We start from the raw sequence: 19,261 nt of genomic DNA on the forward strand, positions 1-19,261 counted from the left end.
TTAAATCTTGCTTCTTAACTTGTTAAATTTTCAGAAAGACACAGAGGTATTGCCTGACATTTAATAATTTGGTGTGCAGTTACCAGCCACACCTACACACAGTGTTTCTTTCTCCATACTCTGATGTTGATGAGCTCATTGTTCAAACTAGACAGGCCTGAAGCCTACCTGCATGTGACTGAATGCTATGGAAGTATGCCCAGTATTGAATGTGATACCTCTGTTTTGCTCTGACAGTCTCAGAAGCAGAATATTGATCTGACCAGGCAAGCAAAGTTTGCTTCCACCCCAGCATTTGCCCTCTTCGTGACTCTAAAGAACGTGGTGTGTAAGATCGGTGAGGACGCAGAGGTTCTCATGTCACTTTATGACCCAGTGGAGTCTAAGTTTATCAGGTAAACCCATGGGTGTATATCCACTCACCTTTCGTTTCTTTCTTTCTTTCTTTCTTTCTTTCTTTCTTTCTTTCTTTCTACTCACATTTTCAAACACAAGTATGGTTAAGCATTGCCATATTTTTGAAAAGTTTAAATATGATGTGCTCGGGCCGTCTGTACTGGATAGAGAAGAATGAAGCATACATCCTGTACCCCCCCTGTTCTCCTGTATTTGCCTGTGGCTTACATGATTCTTTTCAAATCATCAGTCAAATACTCAAGTTATACTGTGTTTTTCGGTTTTGTTCCAAATTATAGCGTTTGCTTGTCATAGATTTGGATTTGTTTCCCTACAGTATAAGTCATCGCTTTTGACTTCAAGGCAACAGTGTGAGCAATTTTTCGTAACTTTTCTTTACTCCCTTCACAGGACTAATGCAGTAAAGTAAAATCGAGTCATCAGATGATGAGCTTTGATTCACAGTCAGATCCACAGTCTTTTATGTACCAGATAATATGTCTAGAGGCTTTTTGATGTTTGAGGCTTACTTACATTTTTCAGAACCGTTAAGTATCACAGCAAGTACAAACTAACACACACGTACACACAAAAACACACAGGCACGCCATGCAAGAACATGACCAGAACAAGTATAGCTGCTTGCCCCTTGGATTTTCTATTGTTTTAGGATTGTGACAGCAAATTATCAGAAGTAGAGCAGCTTGGCTGTGGAATGTTTCTTTTGCATCCAACATCAGTCATGTATTTTGTTTCCCAAGCGGATGGGTGTCTGGATTAACATTCAGCCTTCTGCAGCTTTTCAAGGAAACCATAGTTAATGCAACTCATCTGATTGCTTTAATTCTCTATGTTCATGGTTGATGGTTCAATGCAAATATGAGAATTTGCTGAGACACATTATTATGATGAGTCATGCTTTTTCTGTCATCTCTCCCTCACAGTGAAAACTACCTGGTGAAATGGTCAAGTTCAGGTCTGGTGAAAGACATAGACCAGCTTCATAATCTGCGGGCGGTCTTCACAGTGAGTGTGTTTGCTTGTGTGTTTGCACGCTTGCCTTTGGTAGTGCACTGTTTATTCAGCCATGTTATGAGGTATGTGGGAGCCTGTTTGCAGAGCCTGTATTTGTTAAGCTCTCTCAGAAAGAGCCTGGCTCGCTGTATGTGTTTGCCAAGGCTGTCACCTCTATCTAATGGAAGCCCAAGGGCAGAAGGGTCAGCGTGCACCTAGCGGGAGCACTTTGCTAGTTTTGGAAGGTATTGCCCGCAGGAAATGAATCTGTGGACACAATCACAGATTTTGCTGAAGTGATTTGTGGTGAAAAGTTTGCCCCTAACACAAACTCATCTTCTCTTAAGAAGCTGCTGTTACTTTACCTGTTGTTGTGCATCCTGATATTGCTGTAGCCTAAAAAAAAAAAGGCTGTTGCCAGATGGCACTGTAAATCCAGATGAATTGTGATCTCAAATTGTGCAATCTGATTGTAGTAATTTATTATTTGTCTATCCAAAGTGTAAGTCATTGTTTAGCTATATCATTTGCAGTTTTTCATAACTTTTTGTGTTTTTTTTTTTCCTCCATCCTCAGGACTTAGGCAGTGAAGATCTTAAAAGAGAGAAGATCAGCTTTGTGTGTCAGATTGTCAGAGTGGGGCGCATGGAGCTACGAGACAACAACACCAAGAAGCTGACGTCAGGACTAAGAAGACCCTTTGGAGTGGCAGGTAAAGCAGACTACACAGCAACTCAGTACGCCGCTGTTCCAAAAACAGCTGAAAGGCTTGAGTTGTAATACTGCAGTCAGATGTTACTTTTAAGAACTTTGTATAAATTTGAATATCATGTGTATAAACAATTTGCATAGATCCCCTATTTTGTGTTACAGTTTAAAGTAAGTATTGTGCCAAAGCCTTTGCATGGATGAATAAATATATTGGCTAAAATTCAGAGATATCCAGCTAAAGTAGAAAGAAGAATTAGATTTTGGTTTATATCCTGTTGGCAAGCTGCCAGGCGTTTCGTAAACTAATTAGATTGGCGTTTTGCCCACTGTTGTCCAACAGAGAAAATTATACCTCCCATTCTTTGTCTTTTTCCCAGTGCCACTTGAAGGAAAGGTAAATGACAGCCTGATTTATGATGGCTTATTTTAAGACATCCTCATCATTTCTGCTGTACACAGCATGGTGGAGAGCCTGTTTTTTGAGATTTACTCTTTTTGAGACATAGTTATAAAGAGCTTTACGTGGTTGACCTCTGGCCTATAAAGGTGCTTTCATACACAGCTTTGACTTTGCGTATACCTCTGTGACTAAAGACGAGAAATATAAAGAAAGATTTATCATTGGTTTTATCGTTTCATTTATGGAATCTGATCATTTGTTTCACAGACTCATCCTTTCCTGTTCACTTTGTGACAGCTACAACATTCACAGATGTCAGAACAGACTTGATTTCGCCTGAAATGACCAGAAAACAGGCTTTTTTTTCCAGCACAGCTTTGCCTCTGCCTTAATTAGTGCTGAACTAAGAAGAGCCATTGTTTGTTTGGTCCGCTTTCACTCCTAATGTGGCCTTACCATGCAGTTATCTGTATCTCAGTCACAGCCATGTTACACTCTTAAGGCCTTGAAAATGTTTTAACCTCCATCTTTTTGTTTTTCCACAGTAATGGATGTCACCGACATCATAACAGGAAAAATGGACGATGAGGACAAGCAGCACTTTATCCCATTTCAGCCGTAAGTGCATTGTCCAACAGCACAAAATGGATTACATCTATAGATGAAGGAGCATAGAGTTTCTTTAAGATTGGGATAATGTTGCATAAACTAGCAGCGCTGATATAGCTCTGCTCTTACACTTATTTCCATTATTTTGTGGTTGTAATTTTTTTTTTTTTTTTTAAAGCCTTGAATCCTTGACATCTGATTAGCAGGGGTTTAAAGACAGTAGCGCTCCCCTATTCCCTGCTGACTCAATTAAGGCAATCTCATTAACTGCTGCCATTCTCGTCGGACGGCGTACAGAGCCTGAGTAACCTTTTCCTTAGCTTGATTTCCTGCATAATTGGAAATGCTTCAGATTCAGGCAGTTTAGCTGGCAGATCACCTCACTTAACAGTTTTATCTGTGAACATAAATCATGGAAATTAGAGCCTTCCAGTGTGAAGAGAAGAACAGGATCTACAAGGGGTTATTTATGTCCAAGTGGGAATATTTGCCACTGAATTTTAACGGATGATGTTTTGAAATAGCAGCTCCTCAACCCTTTAATGGACATTTTTTTCAAGACCAGCAGAGACAGGAAGTGAAGGAGCTATTTAGAGAAGGTATGACGTAGTGATGTAATTGGATAGACTGCTGGCATCCAAACAGAAATGGAAATGGATTTCAGAAATGGATGAGATGGATCAAGATCTTGCTGAAATAGTCTTTGTTCTTGTTTTTCTCAGACACTCCTTCATTATTAGTCTGAGACAGTGTTGACCTCATCTCTGGCATGTTGTGTGGGCACAAACCAACTTGCATTTAGATGATACATTTGTTGGATTATTTTATGTTGTGCTGAAATGAACAATTAGTTGATGATAGAAAATTAATTGACAACAGTTTTACAAATTGATTCAAGCAAATATGCCAAACATTCTCTGAGTGCAGCCTCTCAAATGTGAGAATCTGCTGTCACCTTGGGCTCTGGGAAATTCTGATTGACAGTCACTGTTCTCTAAACACTCACTAAAATTTAACAAAAACAATCAAGACAGTTGATAGTGAAAACAGAATAACAATCCCGATTTGAATTAAATCTTTTTTTAGTATTACATTTTTTATTTCTCTTCCCACCTTGTCTTGAATACCTTTTAAATGTCCCACAGTGTCCAACTCAGCAGTTTTGTGAAAATTTACTTATTGTAAATTTTAGGGAAAATCTGTCTTGTGCCTGTTGTCCTACAGTGTTTTGTCCCGTGAATGTACAAATCTCTGCTCTCCCTTATTCTACTTCCTTGCTTGGATTGGTTTTGATTTGTTGGACGCACTCAAGACAGTCTGAATCACAGAGATCCTTTACTGCTTACTCCATGCTGACATCATCACTGTCTTCTCCTCCATGCTTTTCTTCCTCTGTTTACTTAGAGTCCTCTACACTGCAGATGCCGTCCCCGCCCACTGCACACATTTCTCTCACAGCTGCCACACATGTGGTGCTTCCCAGATCACATCTGCTACTTTCTTATGCTCTGTACATCACTCGTATCAGACAGTTTGGTATTTTGTACACCTGAAACCCTGTGGGCTACAAAACACGTTATACCTTAGTTTGCTTTCTCATTAAAGCAGAGGGACTGTATGTCAGGGACTGGATGGATTCTGGGGTTTTACAACCTGGGATTTTAGGTTTCCTGCATTGAGAACATTTCAAAACTGACTGCGGGCAGGTCAAGCTTCCCACTGCTGCAGTGGCTCTGTAAATGCTGACTGGGCATCATTTCCTAAACGATGATTTCTCTGTGTGTTTCTTTCATTACCCATCCTGCCTCACTGTTAACTGCTAACAAGTGGCTTTGTGTCTGTCACGGTATTCGCATCACTCTTCGGTGTGTCTCTCTCTTTCTCTCTGTTTCTCTTTCATCTCACTCCCCTCCTCACAACCGTCACTTTGTGGCTCCTCCTGCCCCGCTCCTCCTCCTCTTTCTCCGCCATCTCTTCTTTCTCTGTGGTGTTTGCCTGTCGTGTGCATACTGCAGGCTAGCGTTGGATGACGCCATTCGCCACAAGCAGCTGAACATCTCCCGTTTTTCACCCAGGGTGGCAGGGGAGAACGACTTCCTCCAGACAGTCATCAACAAAGTTATCACCGCCAAAGAGGTCAATCACAAGGGCCAAGGTACAGTGCAAAGTTCAGACACAAGAACGAGGGGCCAAGGAGGAAACTCATCACAGTTCTGTCCGACTTTTATCAATAAAATTTATGTCTTATTCATGTTGTAAAATGTCTGTACTAAGTCAGGACCTGATGAAAAACCAACCTTGATCAGAAAATTGTCTTTTATAATTTTTATGAAGATTCTCAGTCAATAGTTCATCAAAACCCCAGCAGTCCTTAGTTAAGTTAGCACCACTTGATGTTGCATTTTTCTAGACATCACCTTCTCGAAGTGACATTGGACTGGGTTGACATTAAAGGAAGCAGAGGGAAGTCAGGGAAGGAAATGTGCTAAATTTAACCTTGATTTTTTTTTCATGCTACATTTTAGAGTGGTTCATACAAAGTACCATTACTCCCAACATACTGGCAGGGTGTTGAAACTGTTCATCTTGCTAATAAGAACATAATTCTTTGTCAAGTGCTCACGTTATAAATCACTTTTCGTACTATAAATAGTTGGCCTCATCACCATGACTACAGGATCTAAGTAATCCAGCTGTTAATTAAGCTGGTGAGTCTGCTGCAGCAACTAGACCGTATCAGTGAGTTGACATCTGTGTTTAGAAGAACAACATTAGCCATCTAAGGGATTTGTGCTGGGAGGGGAGAAACAACATGACAGCCTCCATGGCATTGTCATGCCCTATGAAGATGTGCTTGGATAAATGTCAGATCAGCTCCGGCCCACACTGGGAAGAACAGCGGAGCACTGAGACCAGCTGTTTCAGTCACACTCGCATATCAAAAGGCTTCCAGCTAGGCTAGTGTGAGATGTGTCACTCATAACAATATGGGGCTTGTAAAATGAAAGTAAATAAAGCTTTGGGGTTTACAACCACTGCTCGTTTTTATGGCCTGTGAAGGGGCACACTACAGGATGACAGCTTATGGGATGCTTTTTTTAAAAAAACAATTTTCGGTGTTCAGTTTAGTTCAGAAGTGTGTATCTATGCTGCTTTGTTTTTCCTGAAAGAATATTAAGAGTGGTTGCAGAGCTGAAGTTGGCACAGCGTCCAGTGTCTGCAGAAAAGAGGCTTTTCTAACCAGGAGAAAAGCAGAGCAGCTACTGGTGTTAAATTGTTAGAAAATATGACCCATGAAAGTCCCCTGAAGGCCCTTTGTTTCAGAGTTATTCAGAGCCACAGAGTTTCCTCATAAGCGTCACACTCTCAGATTTTCCAAGACTAGATTATTTAAGTCTGGGAATTACTGTGCAATTTAAGTATTCTACAAAAAAATGTAAGTTATGTAAAAAGTGAGAGTACCTAATGAAGAAGTCTGGGGCATTGGGGACATTATCATGAATTTTACAGTGAGATGTTAGTGAGATTTTCTTTTTAATTTTTTTCTCATTTTGGGTATGTAATATCTGTTTGTTTGTTCTGGAGGAAATATTTTTTATGTTTTTTTGATATGTGCTGTTTAGGCCAAAGCAAACATCCTGCATATAGGAAATACTTACTGCTTCTTTATCATGCAGTATTTTTACTGTATATGTTGGCCTGCGTGACAGAAATGACAGCTGTCTGGGCTCAACAATGATTTTTTTTTTGCTACAGTAACATAGCACTTTGATGTCACACAATAGAGATTTTGTGGTTTGTCACTCGAGTTATGCACACCTTACTACACCACACTTTCAACCAAGGACAAGGTAAACACACACAGTTGTTTCCTCTGTTATTATGTTTTACTAATCACATCCCAGAGGGTAGCTTCTATTTAGTGTCTTGCCCAGGAGCTGTTACATGTCACTCTGACAACTGAGAGTGGAAAGCACAAGAAGAAATATTTGTTTAGTATTTTCCCGGGGCATTTTGCTTTCACGCTGCCTTCTCCCGACGTTAACTTGGTCCTGCACCTCTTTGCTTTGAATGGATCACCAGGCCTGTGGGTGACTCTGAAGCTGCTTCCTGGAGACATCCATCACATAAGGAAGGACTTCCCTCACCTGGTGGACCGGTCAACAGCCGTGGCTCGCAAGATGGGCTTTCCTGAGATCATCATGCCAGGTTGAGTGTTAAAAAGCTTCATCTTAGCTGCCAGTATCTGGAAGTCACCTTTTAAATGTGATTGCCTCAACACTTCATTCATTCAAAAAGTGATTCAGAGTTAAGATCTACTGTTTTATAAAATGTGAATGAGGGAGAAAAGAACATATCATAGTTCATTAAGGTTTGATTAAGACATTAGTTATTTAATGGACTGAAGTCAGCCATAAAGTGTATGGTGCCAGATATCCACTTATGCCAACTAAGATATAACGAGTTATCCAGTAATATTCATATATACATATATTAAAAAGGGTGAACATCAAACTCTTTAATGCTTGTGAAAAGTGAAGATTTCCTGACCCGCTCTTCTCCGTTTCCTAAAGGTGATGTACGAAACGACATCTACGTGACTCTGGTTCAGGGGGACTTTGACAAAGGGAGCAAGACCACACCAAAAAACGTTGAGGTGACCATGTCTGTTTATGACGAGGACGGCAAGAAACTGGAGGTATGACTGAGGAATGTTCGCTTACTTACCTTGGTATTTTTCCCTGGGTCAGCTCATTCTCAGTATTCAGGACACAAGTGCTATAGCCAATTGGTCTCTCAGTCTGTGATTTACCGGGCTTTCTTTAATCCCACACAGCTCAGCACTCTGCTTAACTGGCCAGGACTCCTATAAAACAGTGTGATACACAGGCCAGACTGAATGCCTTTGCCACCTGCCAGAAATGACAGAATGCAATATTGGTGCTTTGTGGTTGATTGACTATCTTAAAATGTGGCTCACCAGTGCAGGAATCCACCTTTATCATTGTCAGAGTCAGTTACAGACTCGTGCGAACAGGCAATGTGGGCAGCATAGTTTGAAAGTTGCAAATGATGAAAGATATGAGACCAGCATTTCCCCTCTGGTTTAATTACCTTTCCCAATGAAGTTAGTAGGAAAATTTTGTCCCCCCTGTCTTTTTCTTTGCTAGCAAGCTGTCTGAAAAGAAGGAAATTTCACTCTGGTGAAACGTGCAGCCTTTGGTGCAGAGATCAGTCAGTTAAATTTTGATGGTGGTCTGCAGTTTTTTTAGTCTTACCTGTTGTAGCCGCTTATATGGATGTCTAACATCCAGGTTTGCAGCTTAACACCATTAAATGCAATAAATTACTCAAGAAACCCAAACTAGGAACACAAACAATTAAGCATAAATCATTATGGTGGCCACCAATTTGCACGTTGAAGGGAATGTTTAATGCGCTTTAGCTTCCGAGTGCTGTCTACTTTTTAATTGTGTGCCAGCCCATCAGTGTCTAATGTCCTAATAAAGCTTCTGTTTCATCTAGAGTTTCTAGCCAGTGACCCCTTTCTCTGATGTTTAATTATTGTCAGTCCCGGCTTGACTTTACCTCTTGTTCTGTGGAGGGCGTCAGTTAATGGGGCGTATGAGAGGTTCAGAACAGCTGGACATGAGGAGTATGTGGGAGGAACTGGAGCCGGAGGTGTGTGTGTGGGAGCTCACTTTTAATGTCCACTTTTAATTGACACTTTTGTAGTAGTTTTCATTAAATAAAGGTATACATTGCCTAACCCCACTCAGTCAGTGACAGTAGAACATTTTACTGTGTGTCTGCATTCAGGGCTATCAAAGCCTTGGGGATGTAATGATTGGAATCAATGACAGCGGTCGACAGTGATCAAGAGACTGATCACATCTGCGAGTGTCATGGTCATGTTGTCTTTGCGGCTCTGGAGCTCCCTTCAGCATGTTGTCTTGCAACTTTTCACAGAAATGCTCATTCTCATCTGTTCGGTTCTCCAGGGATCAGTGCTAATTGGTTAAATTCTCCCTCTTCCTTCCTGGATTTGGCTGAAAGGAAATTCTGTTTCTGACACGAGAGGCACCGCCACTTCCCGTCTGTCACTTTAATGTCTGCAGCTTGATATGAGCTTTGATAAAGAGAAACTTTCTATGTAATTCACCCTGACTCTAGCTTGGAGTCACAGTTACTACAAGCTCAAAGTAAAAAAAGAAAAAACATTATTTGTTGTCATCAAGCCATTTATGTAATAGAATAAAGATTCCTCCATACATTAGCCACTTGAAAATAGCAAAATGGAAAGCAAAGCAAAAGTACTCAGGCTGAAGTTTTATAATAGGTTTGCTTTGCAAGTTTTATTTCCTCTTTCTCTCTGGATGTTTCTCTCTCTGTCTCAACCTTCCTCAACCTCCATTCTTCTCTGTCCTTTATCTTTTTGTGTCTCTGGTTTTTTTCTGCCTCAGGAGGGTCATCCTTGCTCTGTCTCAAAAAGGATTTGTGATGTTTTGTAATGAGAGTCTGGACAGTTACTTCTTATCACCATGACATGTTAGCACACCCCCACAAAGCTTTCTCACCTGCAGCTAGGCCGAGGCCACTTTCTCACTTTTCGTCTCTCCAAAATCCGAAACTGTCATGAATTCTGGCCACTTAGTGAAGGGGCAGAGTTGCAGGAGCTTGCACCTGGCCCCCCAAATCTGCTCAGCGTGGCTGGGGGAGACGGGGCCTGTTATTCCTCATAATTGCTGGTTGTCAGAAACCATTAGTGTTAAAGTATTTCAGCAGCGGAGCACTAGCAGGCCAGGGAGTCAGCTGCAGGAGTGGAAGGAAAGAGGTAGGCTGGCCGAGGGCAGATTGATCGAAAACAAGGCATGCGTGCCATCCCCTGTCACTCCTAACCCCCCCTTCCCTCGGTGGGGCAAATAGTATGTTACATACGCACCCTAACCCGTTGCAGAAACTTCGGGGACCCACTAGGCAGACCAGTTTACAGGGCTGGATCCATCAGCACCAGCTGGTCCTCCTTGTGCCTGGCTTCCCTCCATTTCTCCCTGCATGGGAGCCACTGCCCCTCCTTCTTAAATAATTAATTTCTAATTTATTTCTTATTTCCACAATGCTGTCATGAGATTGGCAGCCAACAGGCAGGTGCTCATGCATAAAGTGCATCCAGACTTCTAAAGGCCATTCTGCTAGATTGAGACTTTCTGCCCCAGGGACTACATTTTATGAAATAAGTGCTAGTCAATTTTCCACATGCTGTGAGTGTGCTAATGTTTTGACAGGGTGATAATAGCTCAACCATCGTGATTTTTCTTTTACAGCTAAGCCAGTGTAACCAGATAACCAGCTGTGCTGATAACTTGTTTTATGTGTTTTTTGTTCTCTTTATCTAGAATGTGATCTTCCCTGGAGCTGGAGATGAGGGGATCAATGAGTACAAGTCTGTCATCTACTACCAAGTAAAGCAGCCACGCTGGTTTGAAACAATAAAGGTGTGTCTCTCCTTACTTGTACCTCCTCACTCTTTCTTCTTCGTTATTCTTCTGAGTAACATTTTAGTCATTATTTTCCACCTTGACTGCAATGCCTCCCTTTGATATAGTTCTTAAATCCATTATTCATCACAACACAGGTTTCTATCACTGGAACTTTGTAGCATGAAGACTGTAGTGTCTGCTGAATAATAACCAATGAAGCTTTGATGCATAGAAAAACAGTAATGAACACTAAACCACTCAGTACATTAAACACTCAGTGCTCCTGTCCTGACCCCAAAAAGCAGCTTTTTGAATCTGTGTGCATGGACATGGACGTCTCACTGTCCCTTTCTACCCCTTATTTCAGGTCGCTATTCCTATTGAAGATGTAAACCGGAGCCACTTGCGGTTCACCTTTCGCCACCGCTCATCGCAGGACTGTGAGTACAAATGTCAGCATGTGGACAATCAGTTTTGCCGATGACCAGCTGCCCGATCGGCTGCTAAAATGTCCACGGCAAAAATAATGGAAGATATCCAATGCAAGCAGATGTGTTGCATGGTGATAAATACTTTGAAGCTCACCCTTTGTCACATTAATCAGAGGCATTAGCGTGCCCCTGCACAAAGCGATGCCATTGAGTGGCTTGTCAGAGACTACAGCTGGGATGTGAAAAATGCCTGTGGGAACTCGTTTATTTAGTGGGACCAGTGTCTAGCTGAATGCAGCCAGTGTTGTATGTCCTTCTGTTTTTTAACATCCTTTTTAATTTTGTGGGTGTAGAGGGCAGGGAAGCCTGGTACTGGCAGCCTTGCCACCCCATCTGCCTGCCACATGGCGAGGCCATCCCTCCAGCAGAAGGGGTGATACAGGGAAAAGTATTTTGGAGAGGTAATAGGAGCCATGACAGGTGTTCATATATAAAACAATCAATTCATGTGGCAGAAGTAGAACTGGGAGGATATCAGCATACTTTTCCCCCAGTAAAGTAATCTGCAGCTGCTGTCATCATCCAGTTCCAAAATCCTCCAGCTCTGGTCGCTTCTCACCTGCATGCAGGTGGTTTGGAAGAAATGACCGGGTCTCAGAGCTCAGTGCTGGCTTATAATCCACTTGGAGAGCCTTCTTGTCATGCTTGGCACCTTGCTTCTCTGGCGTCTAATGCTGTTATGAGGCATTCCTTTGAAACTCTGTGACTTGCTGTTATCTTGCTGTAACGGTTGCTTTAGAAACTGGCTCACCTCAAGTGACTCTGGGACTGCAGGGGCATGCTGATGCTGCCAACTCGTCACTGACAACTGACAACAGGGAGATATGGAGGAAAGGTGTAATGGTTGGATTATATGAATTTTTGTGTGGTGTATGTCATGTATTTCCCTGTCAGTGAGTGTTTATACTACTACACTAAACCCGTCATAGGGACATGTGGTTATTAAAATCCCTGTACACATGAATCTCAAATTACCCATGTTTTTCATTGTCTGCATCTTTGGATAATAGTTAATGTAGATTTCTGATACTAGAATGCTTACATGTGCAAGTACATGACAAGGAAACTCCAAACCCTTAAAAGGCAGAATGCAGATTTCACAGTAGCTTAAAATATATTGTCTACATTCTAGTGGCAACACACTTTTCCAGAAAAAACAGGGAAATTCACCTCTCTACATGTGAAGAGTTTCTGGAGCAAAGCAGAGCAGAGATGGGCTGCCAGATGAAGTCCGTTGAGTTGTCTGCTGTCATCTGCCTGTGTCCTTCCTGCCGCCTCCGCTGCTCCTAGCTAGTGCTGAACTTTTAGTAGAAACACAGAGTGACAGAGCTGCTCATCAAGGCCACTACTGGAGCTCATGCTCTCAGTATCTCAGCCCCCTGGTTGAGAATCAGGGCGCCTCTAACACAGTGCATCAGATTACCACCCTAACATTGTCAGGCCTCATCAGACTGATGGCTGCTATCACAGAAGCCATCGTGGCTATAAGAGATCCCCGCCATCTTTTCACTTCTGTTTCATCTGTCATTATGCCACTACCTGCTGAGTGGGGTAGCGGGTAGGCTTTAAAATGTAGCACAGGACACATAAATCTCAAGCGACAGCCCACCTTAGAGGTGGAAGTGTGCCGAACTTCCACACAGACTTGACTTTGATTAGCTCAAAAAAGTAGTTCTTTCCTGAAAGTGACCTTTTTTTCCCTAAACGCAGAGTTTTGAGCTCTCTGCTCTCCTTAGGAAGTCACTAATACATTTTCCTCAACTGGGTGGCATGCGTGCAATGTTTTCCCTCCACTGGTTCATCTCATGCCAGCCCAGCAATTATTCACAGGCGAGGCTGCAGGCAGCAAACCAATGAGGGGATTTATGCAGATAGAATGCGTGAGATACTTCGATGAATCAGGTCTCCCTGCACATAAATTTGAGCTTGTTGATCCACAATGATGATATATGTGGCCCCATCCAAAAGCTTGGTCACAGGACAAAGTCATAACTCTTTTACTTGTTTCTGCAGCACTTCCCCTCAACACCCCCAAACACACGTGTATGCACATAGACACAAGCAGTACCCATGGTGGGATTATACAAACAATTCACAGCTGCAGCTCTGAGATCAAGTGACAGTATATATTCATATGCTAACGGGATGTAGGCAAACCGTGTTGCATTAATGTCATTAACATACTATTTAAAATACAGTGGATTATTCACGTCTTTTAAAGTTAGCTTGCTGCTCATCTTGCACAGTTTACTCAGATCTATGCATAATTGCTGTGAATAGGTTTGAAACAAAGCGTGTCAGTTTCTTTTAAGTAACAAATTTGTATCATGCACAGATACAGTCACAGTATTAATAAAGTCATCAGAAGGGAACTGTAAATACTTGTGCCAACTCAGGAGCTGACTCAGGGCCTGTAGTGCAGAGATTTACATATGGGATTATCTGTTTTATTAGTGTGCTAGTTTGTTAATGACTTGTTGTAAAGTCAGCCATGCTGCATATTTTCCTGCAGAGGAATCTTCCTCTATAAGCTCTCAAGTTGCCTTTCATTTCCTAAAGGTGCCCACTCTTCATATAAACACATACTTTTTATTTGTACATTAGATTTGGCCTTTTAGTTTGCAAATATACATAAAAAGCAAACATAAGTTTTGTGAACAAGCAGGAAAATAAAGTATGTATCTCAAAGTAAACAACAGCAGTGATCAACATTTCCTCCCATCTGGCTGTTTCCTGTCTTCCTCACACGTTTCTTTTCCTCCTCCCACAGCAAAAGACAAATCAGAGAAGATCTTCGCCTTGTCTTTTGTGAAGCTGATGAGGTATGATGGGACGACTCTAAGGGACGGCGAGCACGATCTCATTGTGTACAAGGTAAATGGGAAATATCCCATAACATGGTTAAAAGTCAGTCTTTGGTGTTCTGGTGTCCTTGTTATTGGCTGCCAACCTGCCACGCCGGCCCACACTCCTCATGACAAGACCACAACAGAGATGAGTCGTAGGTGAAAAATTGGCTGGTCTTATTAGTAGCTGCCATAATAATAGCTTCACTGCCTTCTATAGAGAATTGTGTAGTGGGTACACATCAACCCCCACAGTGAAATGAAATTACCTCCCAATTAAAATCCCTTGCATAATGATACCTTTGCGTCACGGTGCCCATTTATGTTAATTAAAAAGTTGATGTGGGAAAATTCCCCCAATTAGATTTTTCTCTCTCTTATTTTTTGCATCGCCATTGTCAGTCAACGTTACTGTTTGGCGAAGAGTTTTGTTATTACTCTCACATGCAGTGACTGGCAGAAAAACTCCATTGAAAAAAATTTGTTTTGCTGATAGTATACACAACGAAAATGCATCTCACCAAAAACTCACCGTAATAGAACATAACACTTCATCACACCTTAAACAGCAGATGCGGATTTCAGTTATACTGCAAAAATTAATGAGCTCCCTGTGCTACCTCAGTTGTAAATTGGAAATTTGCTCAATAATTGACTGAATCTTATCCTGGAAAACCAGGCAGAAGCGAAGAAGATGGAAGACTCTTCTCTGTACCTGAACTTACCTGCCACCAAGCTGGAGCTGGAGGAGAAGGGCTACGCCACCACCGGTAAAAGCGCCCAGAACCTGGGCAACTGTACCATCAGCAAGGACTCCTTCCAGATCTCCACCCTGGTCTGCTCCACCAAGCTTACACAGAATGGTAAGAGCCTTTGTACTTTCATAGCTCATATTTGTATCTTTTCTCATTATGTTATTTTTGATTTCATCCTTTTTTTCCCCCTCTGTAAGTTGCCTGGGGCAATAATTCTCACATTTACTTGTTAAAAGAGTTCTCACTGAAGAAAATTAGTTTTTAAAAAAAATATATTTTAACCAGGCTGCCCTTGTATTTTGAAATCAGCTTTGGACCACAGCCTCTGTCTTGACTGAAAGACAGATTATCCATGCACAGTACCCATATATCACTTAAAGTAGGACTTTGGGACCTCTGCCATCCTTCACTCCTTCCACCTGCTCATGTTGGACAATTGCCCTCACTAAAAGCCTTTCCTTCATCCTTTCCTCCCTCTAACCTACTTTCTCTTCCTCAGCTCCCCTCTGTCAGTCAGTCTCAGTCACTAGATTTGACTCCATCTCTGCTGAGCGATGACAGCTCTGCTCTGTTCAGTGCTGTCAATCTAGCACAGAGTTTTTTTGTTTTTTATTTATCTCCCAGTGTGCTGAGAGGATCTACACTTATTATGCTAGGAAAGTCCCCATCTCTGCCTTTTGGCTCATTGATTAAGGATTTTGGTCCCTTGCATTCCTCTCAGCCTTTAAAAATGTTTATAAATCCCAGCAGACATTACAGTAAACCCTCTTGGACGTGTTGGTATTTGCAGATTGTGTTCATAACATTGTGGTTGTCTCAGTGTAGACTGTGTGAAAAGCTGGTGTACTGTGTGTGAGTGGTCAAATGCTTCCAGTTCTGATTTCACAGTTAGTTAGTTTAACAGAAACATCCTAACTGTCTGCTTTGCTTTCCCCTGCGCTTGCTGCATTGTGCTGCTTTGTTTTTTTTTTTGTTTTTTTTTGTATGCAGGACTGAGTCACCATTTTAATTAGAGTCAAAATGAAAGCTTTCTCATTCCTCTCAGTGTTTTTGGCCACAGCCCGAAATAGAGTGAGAATGAAGAATGGACTGATTCACTGCGGGCTAACTTTACCTGGGAGTGAAATTAATTGTTTTACTCGCCCAAAGCAACACCCTGTTTGAATAAGAAGTGCATCATGCCCTTATGTCTCTATTCATGCAAAGATAATTTTAAATAGAGTGAGCGGAAATGCTCAGAGTGAACTGTTGAAGTAAATTGATGTTGTGTGTGGTCTAGCACCTTGTAGGCCGTTTGCACAATCAGAGCTCTCACTGAATAATCCTTGTGTAGGCCTGTGAAAAGAAGCACCACAAACCTGTTGTTACTTTCTTCAGGTGCTAAATATGATATAATTCTTTTAAAACTTTAAATCCTTCTTTCAGAAATACATGGCCAGAGAACACCAGCTTCTAGTGGTCTATTCTCCAAATATTTCATTTTATTAAGGAACGTCATCATTATTTTACAGTTTGGATCTTATATTTGTCCATGATTAATATCAGTTAGGCATGATCTGGAAACATGGTGATATCACCAAACAAAACATGATGGGGCAAGAAAGACAATCACTCAGTCAGTCAGTCAGACAGGTTGGAAACAAAACAAGCTTAGCCAGGCAGTGCAAACCAATTTATTTGGAGGTAAAACTGAAAGCAGCCACAATCACGGCAAGTACAGTAGGTCAAAGTTGAACCAGGACTTTATTCTCTAAACTGTGTGAATGAATGTTTACAACAGGCACTTTGAGTAATAATTTTACGGTTTACCTTCATTTTCTTTTCCAAGTAAGTTTGGCCAACCTGGAGGTTTTGTTTAAAACCTGTGATTGTCTGGCTGCTTCTGTTTATTTGCCCTGCCTGAGATTATAATCTCAGATGCTGTTTCTTTTGTGTCTCTTCTCACATTGCAGGACTGTAGGAGTTTCAAATGTTTTACGCCTCTTGCAGTTAAGGAACCATCTCAACACCTTTTTGTATGATTAGGAAAAACACACACATGGTTTTCACTTGCTAGTGGCTTTGACAAAGAACAGCAGCTCTCTGTTTACATCGTTCTTCAGCAGAAGTCTTGTCTCTACCAGCTACCATACTAATGCAGAGGCCTATTGTGACCTTGTGGTAAATCTTTGCTGTCTAGCAAAGACCTGCATGGGCGGAAAAGTAGGTTTTTCATTGATCCTGTTCTAAATGTGGCCCCAATAACATGCACAGCAAATGTACATAAAGCCTCTTTAATGAGGTCACCGTGGACTGCGGAACAGGCCTTGGTTAGATCTCTGGGATGAGGGGAGAGTTGTTGTTGTTGTCAAAGCGCTGCTGCACATATTGTGTGAAAGAGGAGGGCGTCGCGTGTTGTAATAGTAATGTTCCCTTTGAGTGTTATTAAGTTTAGTCTGCGGTTGAAGTTGTCATTTAAATACAGTGTGTATGTGTGCCCACCTACCCGGCTCAGTGGGTGGGGATGTCAGCAGATGAACAGTCTCACTTACAAAAGCGGAACCTGCCCACACTGATTACGTTAGACAGAGAAGTTACAAACATTGTAACTCAGACCGTTGTCTAAACTGTTATGAACATGTACATGATATAACATACAAGAAGAAATCATTTAGCACTATCCTCTCTACCTATTTATTCACTTTGCTTTCTTTACTGTGCTTCCCCTTTTTCCCTGTGTGAGAGAGAGAAACAGCAGCAGTGTGTGTCTGTCCTGGTGAGAATATTCAGGACTGCATAGCAGCTTCACCACTGATATTTACCTGGCACTTTGTGGTGGTAATTTGCAAGGCACCAATAGGTGCTTGGGGGATCAGACTGCCTCGTCACCGCACACTGAGTTTGATTAAACAGAGAGGTTTGTGTGTGTGTGCATCTGCGTGTATGTGTGTGTCCCCTAGGATATGTCATCCCACACCAAAGCTCCAGGAAAAGGTTTGAGTTCTTTTAATAAAGCAACGTAGAGCCAATCTATCTCCAACTATGCTGGAGTCTGCCTGCTTTATTAAAACCTAGAAGCTCTTTAAAACTCCCACCCAAACAGCTAGCTCGCTCGCTAGCTCAGTCGGTTACTCACTCACTCACTCACCCTTTAATCTTCTTGCACAAATTTAATTTCAGTTTTCCTTCTATCCTGACTTTTCATTTTACCCTTTTACACCTTTTCACCCTCTGACAGTGTTTGTATTTGATGAATAGTTAAATAGTTGACACAAATTCTAAACCACATCTGAATGTCATTTCATCCCAAGTGCTTTACAACACCTCTCATTCACATCCTCTGTCACACACTGATGGCTGTGAGCTACTATTCAAGGTGCTGCCTGACTGTTTGGAGTAATCTGGGGTTCACTTTATTAGTGGACAGCTTGCTCTGCCTTTTCAATATTTACAGACCAAATAATTTATTGTTTAGTGATAAAAATGACCAGCATGTGAAATGAGAATATAAATAATCTTCTAGTTGCAGCCCTTAAGTCTAAAATTCTCCATCATCATCTCAACTGATATTCATCTTTGCCTAACTGGTTGCTCACAAGAGGTTTTTCCTGAAGACTTACTGTGGCTAAAAAAAAAAAAAAAACAGAATGCCCCTTGCAACAGACTGCTTGTTTCATACACATGACACCTCATCCCTGATCCCCACATCTGAGATGAAACACTCTTTTTAATTAGGCTGGATTTATGCAGGCAGTTTCCCAGCACTGGGAGCTTCTGTGAAGTGGCTGCTGGTTCTTCCCTAGGTATTTACAGTGTGCTTCACTAAATGGAGGCTGGAGGAGAAGAAGAGATCTAATGACAGCAGAGCTGGGAGCGTACCTGGCCTGGTGGAAGATGTATTAACATCCTGTTCCTACCTTGTCTGGGAGGAAAAATATTTCATTAAAAAATACTTTTAAAACAAGGTACTTATGTACCTACTGTGTATGAAAGTGCTCTTACATCATTATTTTCAAAAAGCTTGCACTTTTAAACCAAATACAAGCCTATTACTATTAAGAAAAAAAAGAACAAGCTATTAAGACTACTTAGTGCACAATATTAACAAATGCACTGCAAACAAACATTCAGATGGTAATGTGAAGACTTTTGTATTTCAGTGCAGTTACGATATAACCCGTTGTCCCAGAATTAATTACTCCACCACTCTCCATCTGCCAGTTTTGTATCATCTTTTAAGTTCAGCTGCCTGCGAAGATATCCAGCACGCTTTGTGGAAAGCACTCTGTGGTTTTCTTGTGACTCCCAGGCAAACCTGATCACCCTCACACTCAGCCTCACTGTCCAATGTGCTACAGACAGTGTAGCAGCTAACAACAGGCCCCCACTGGGACCTAGCTGCTTGATGATTTATCCCTATTTCATTCCATTTGTCTCTCTGAGGTGCTAAAGCGTCAATTTTCAAATTTATGTCTCCTTTGGGAAGGGGATCCCTGGTAGTTTAGACAGCGTTTTGTGACTGAACCCTGATAGGTTGTCAGGTCTGCAGATGATAGGCATCCATCACCGTGTCGCCATG

At 41.7% G+C, this 19,261-nt stretch overlaps 1 protein-coding gene across 2 annotated transcripts in view; it reads left to right on the forward strand.

Moving 5' to 3' along the window:
* dock1 (dedicator of cytokinesis 1) overlaps positions 1-19,261 on the forward strand; it is a 160,369-nt gene that overhangs the window by 22,613 nt on the left and 118,495 nt on the right. The window contains exons 8-18 of one of the 2 annotated variants that reach the window (XM_041066538.1): positions 238-395; positions 1,341-1,422; positions 1,987-2,122; positions 3,067-3,139; positions 5,146-5,285; positions 7,214-7,339; positions 7,705-7,829; positions 10,528-10,626; positions 10,979-11,051; positions 13,873-13,976; positions 14,628-14,811. In XM_041066538.1, coding sequence (XP_040922472.1) covers positions 238-395; positions 1,341-1,422; positions 1,987-2,122; positions 3,067-3,139; positions 5,146-5,285; positions 7,214-7,339; positions 7,705-7,829; positions 10,528-10,626; positions 10,979-11,051; positions 13,873-13,976; positions 14,628-14,811 — 1,300 coding nt within the window. The remainder of the gene's footprint in view (positions 1-237; positions 396-1,340; positions 1,423-1,986; positions 2,123-3,066; positions 3,140-5,145; positions 5,286-7,213; positions 7,340-7,704; positions 7,830-10,527; positions 10,627-10,978; positions 11,052-13,872; positions 13,977-14,627; positions 14,812-19,261) is intronic. The other variant, XM_041066539.1, reaches the window with a different exon arrangement.

The sequence above is a fragment of the Toxotes jaculatrix genome, chromosome 21 (assembly GCF_017976425.1).
Source record: "Toxotes jaculatrix isolate fToxJac2 chromosome 21, fToxJac2.pri, whole genome shotgun sequence".
NCBI classification, from domain to species: Eukaryota; Metazoa; Chordata; class Actinopteri; family Toxotidae; genus Toxotes; species Toxotes jaculatrix.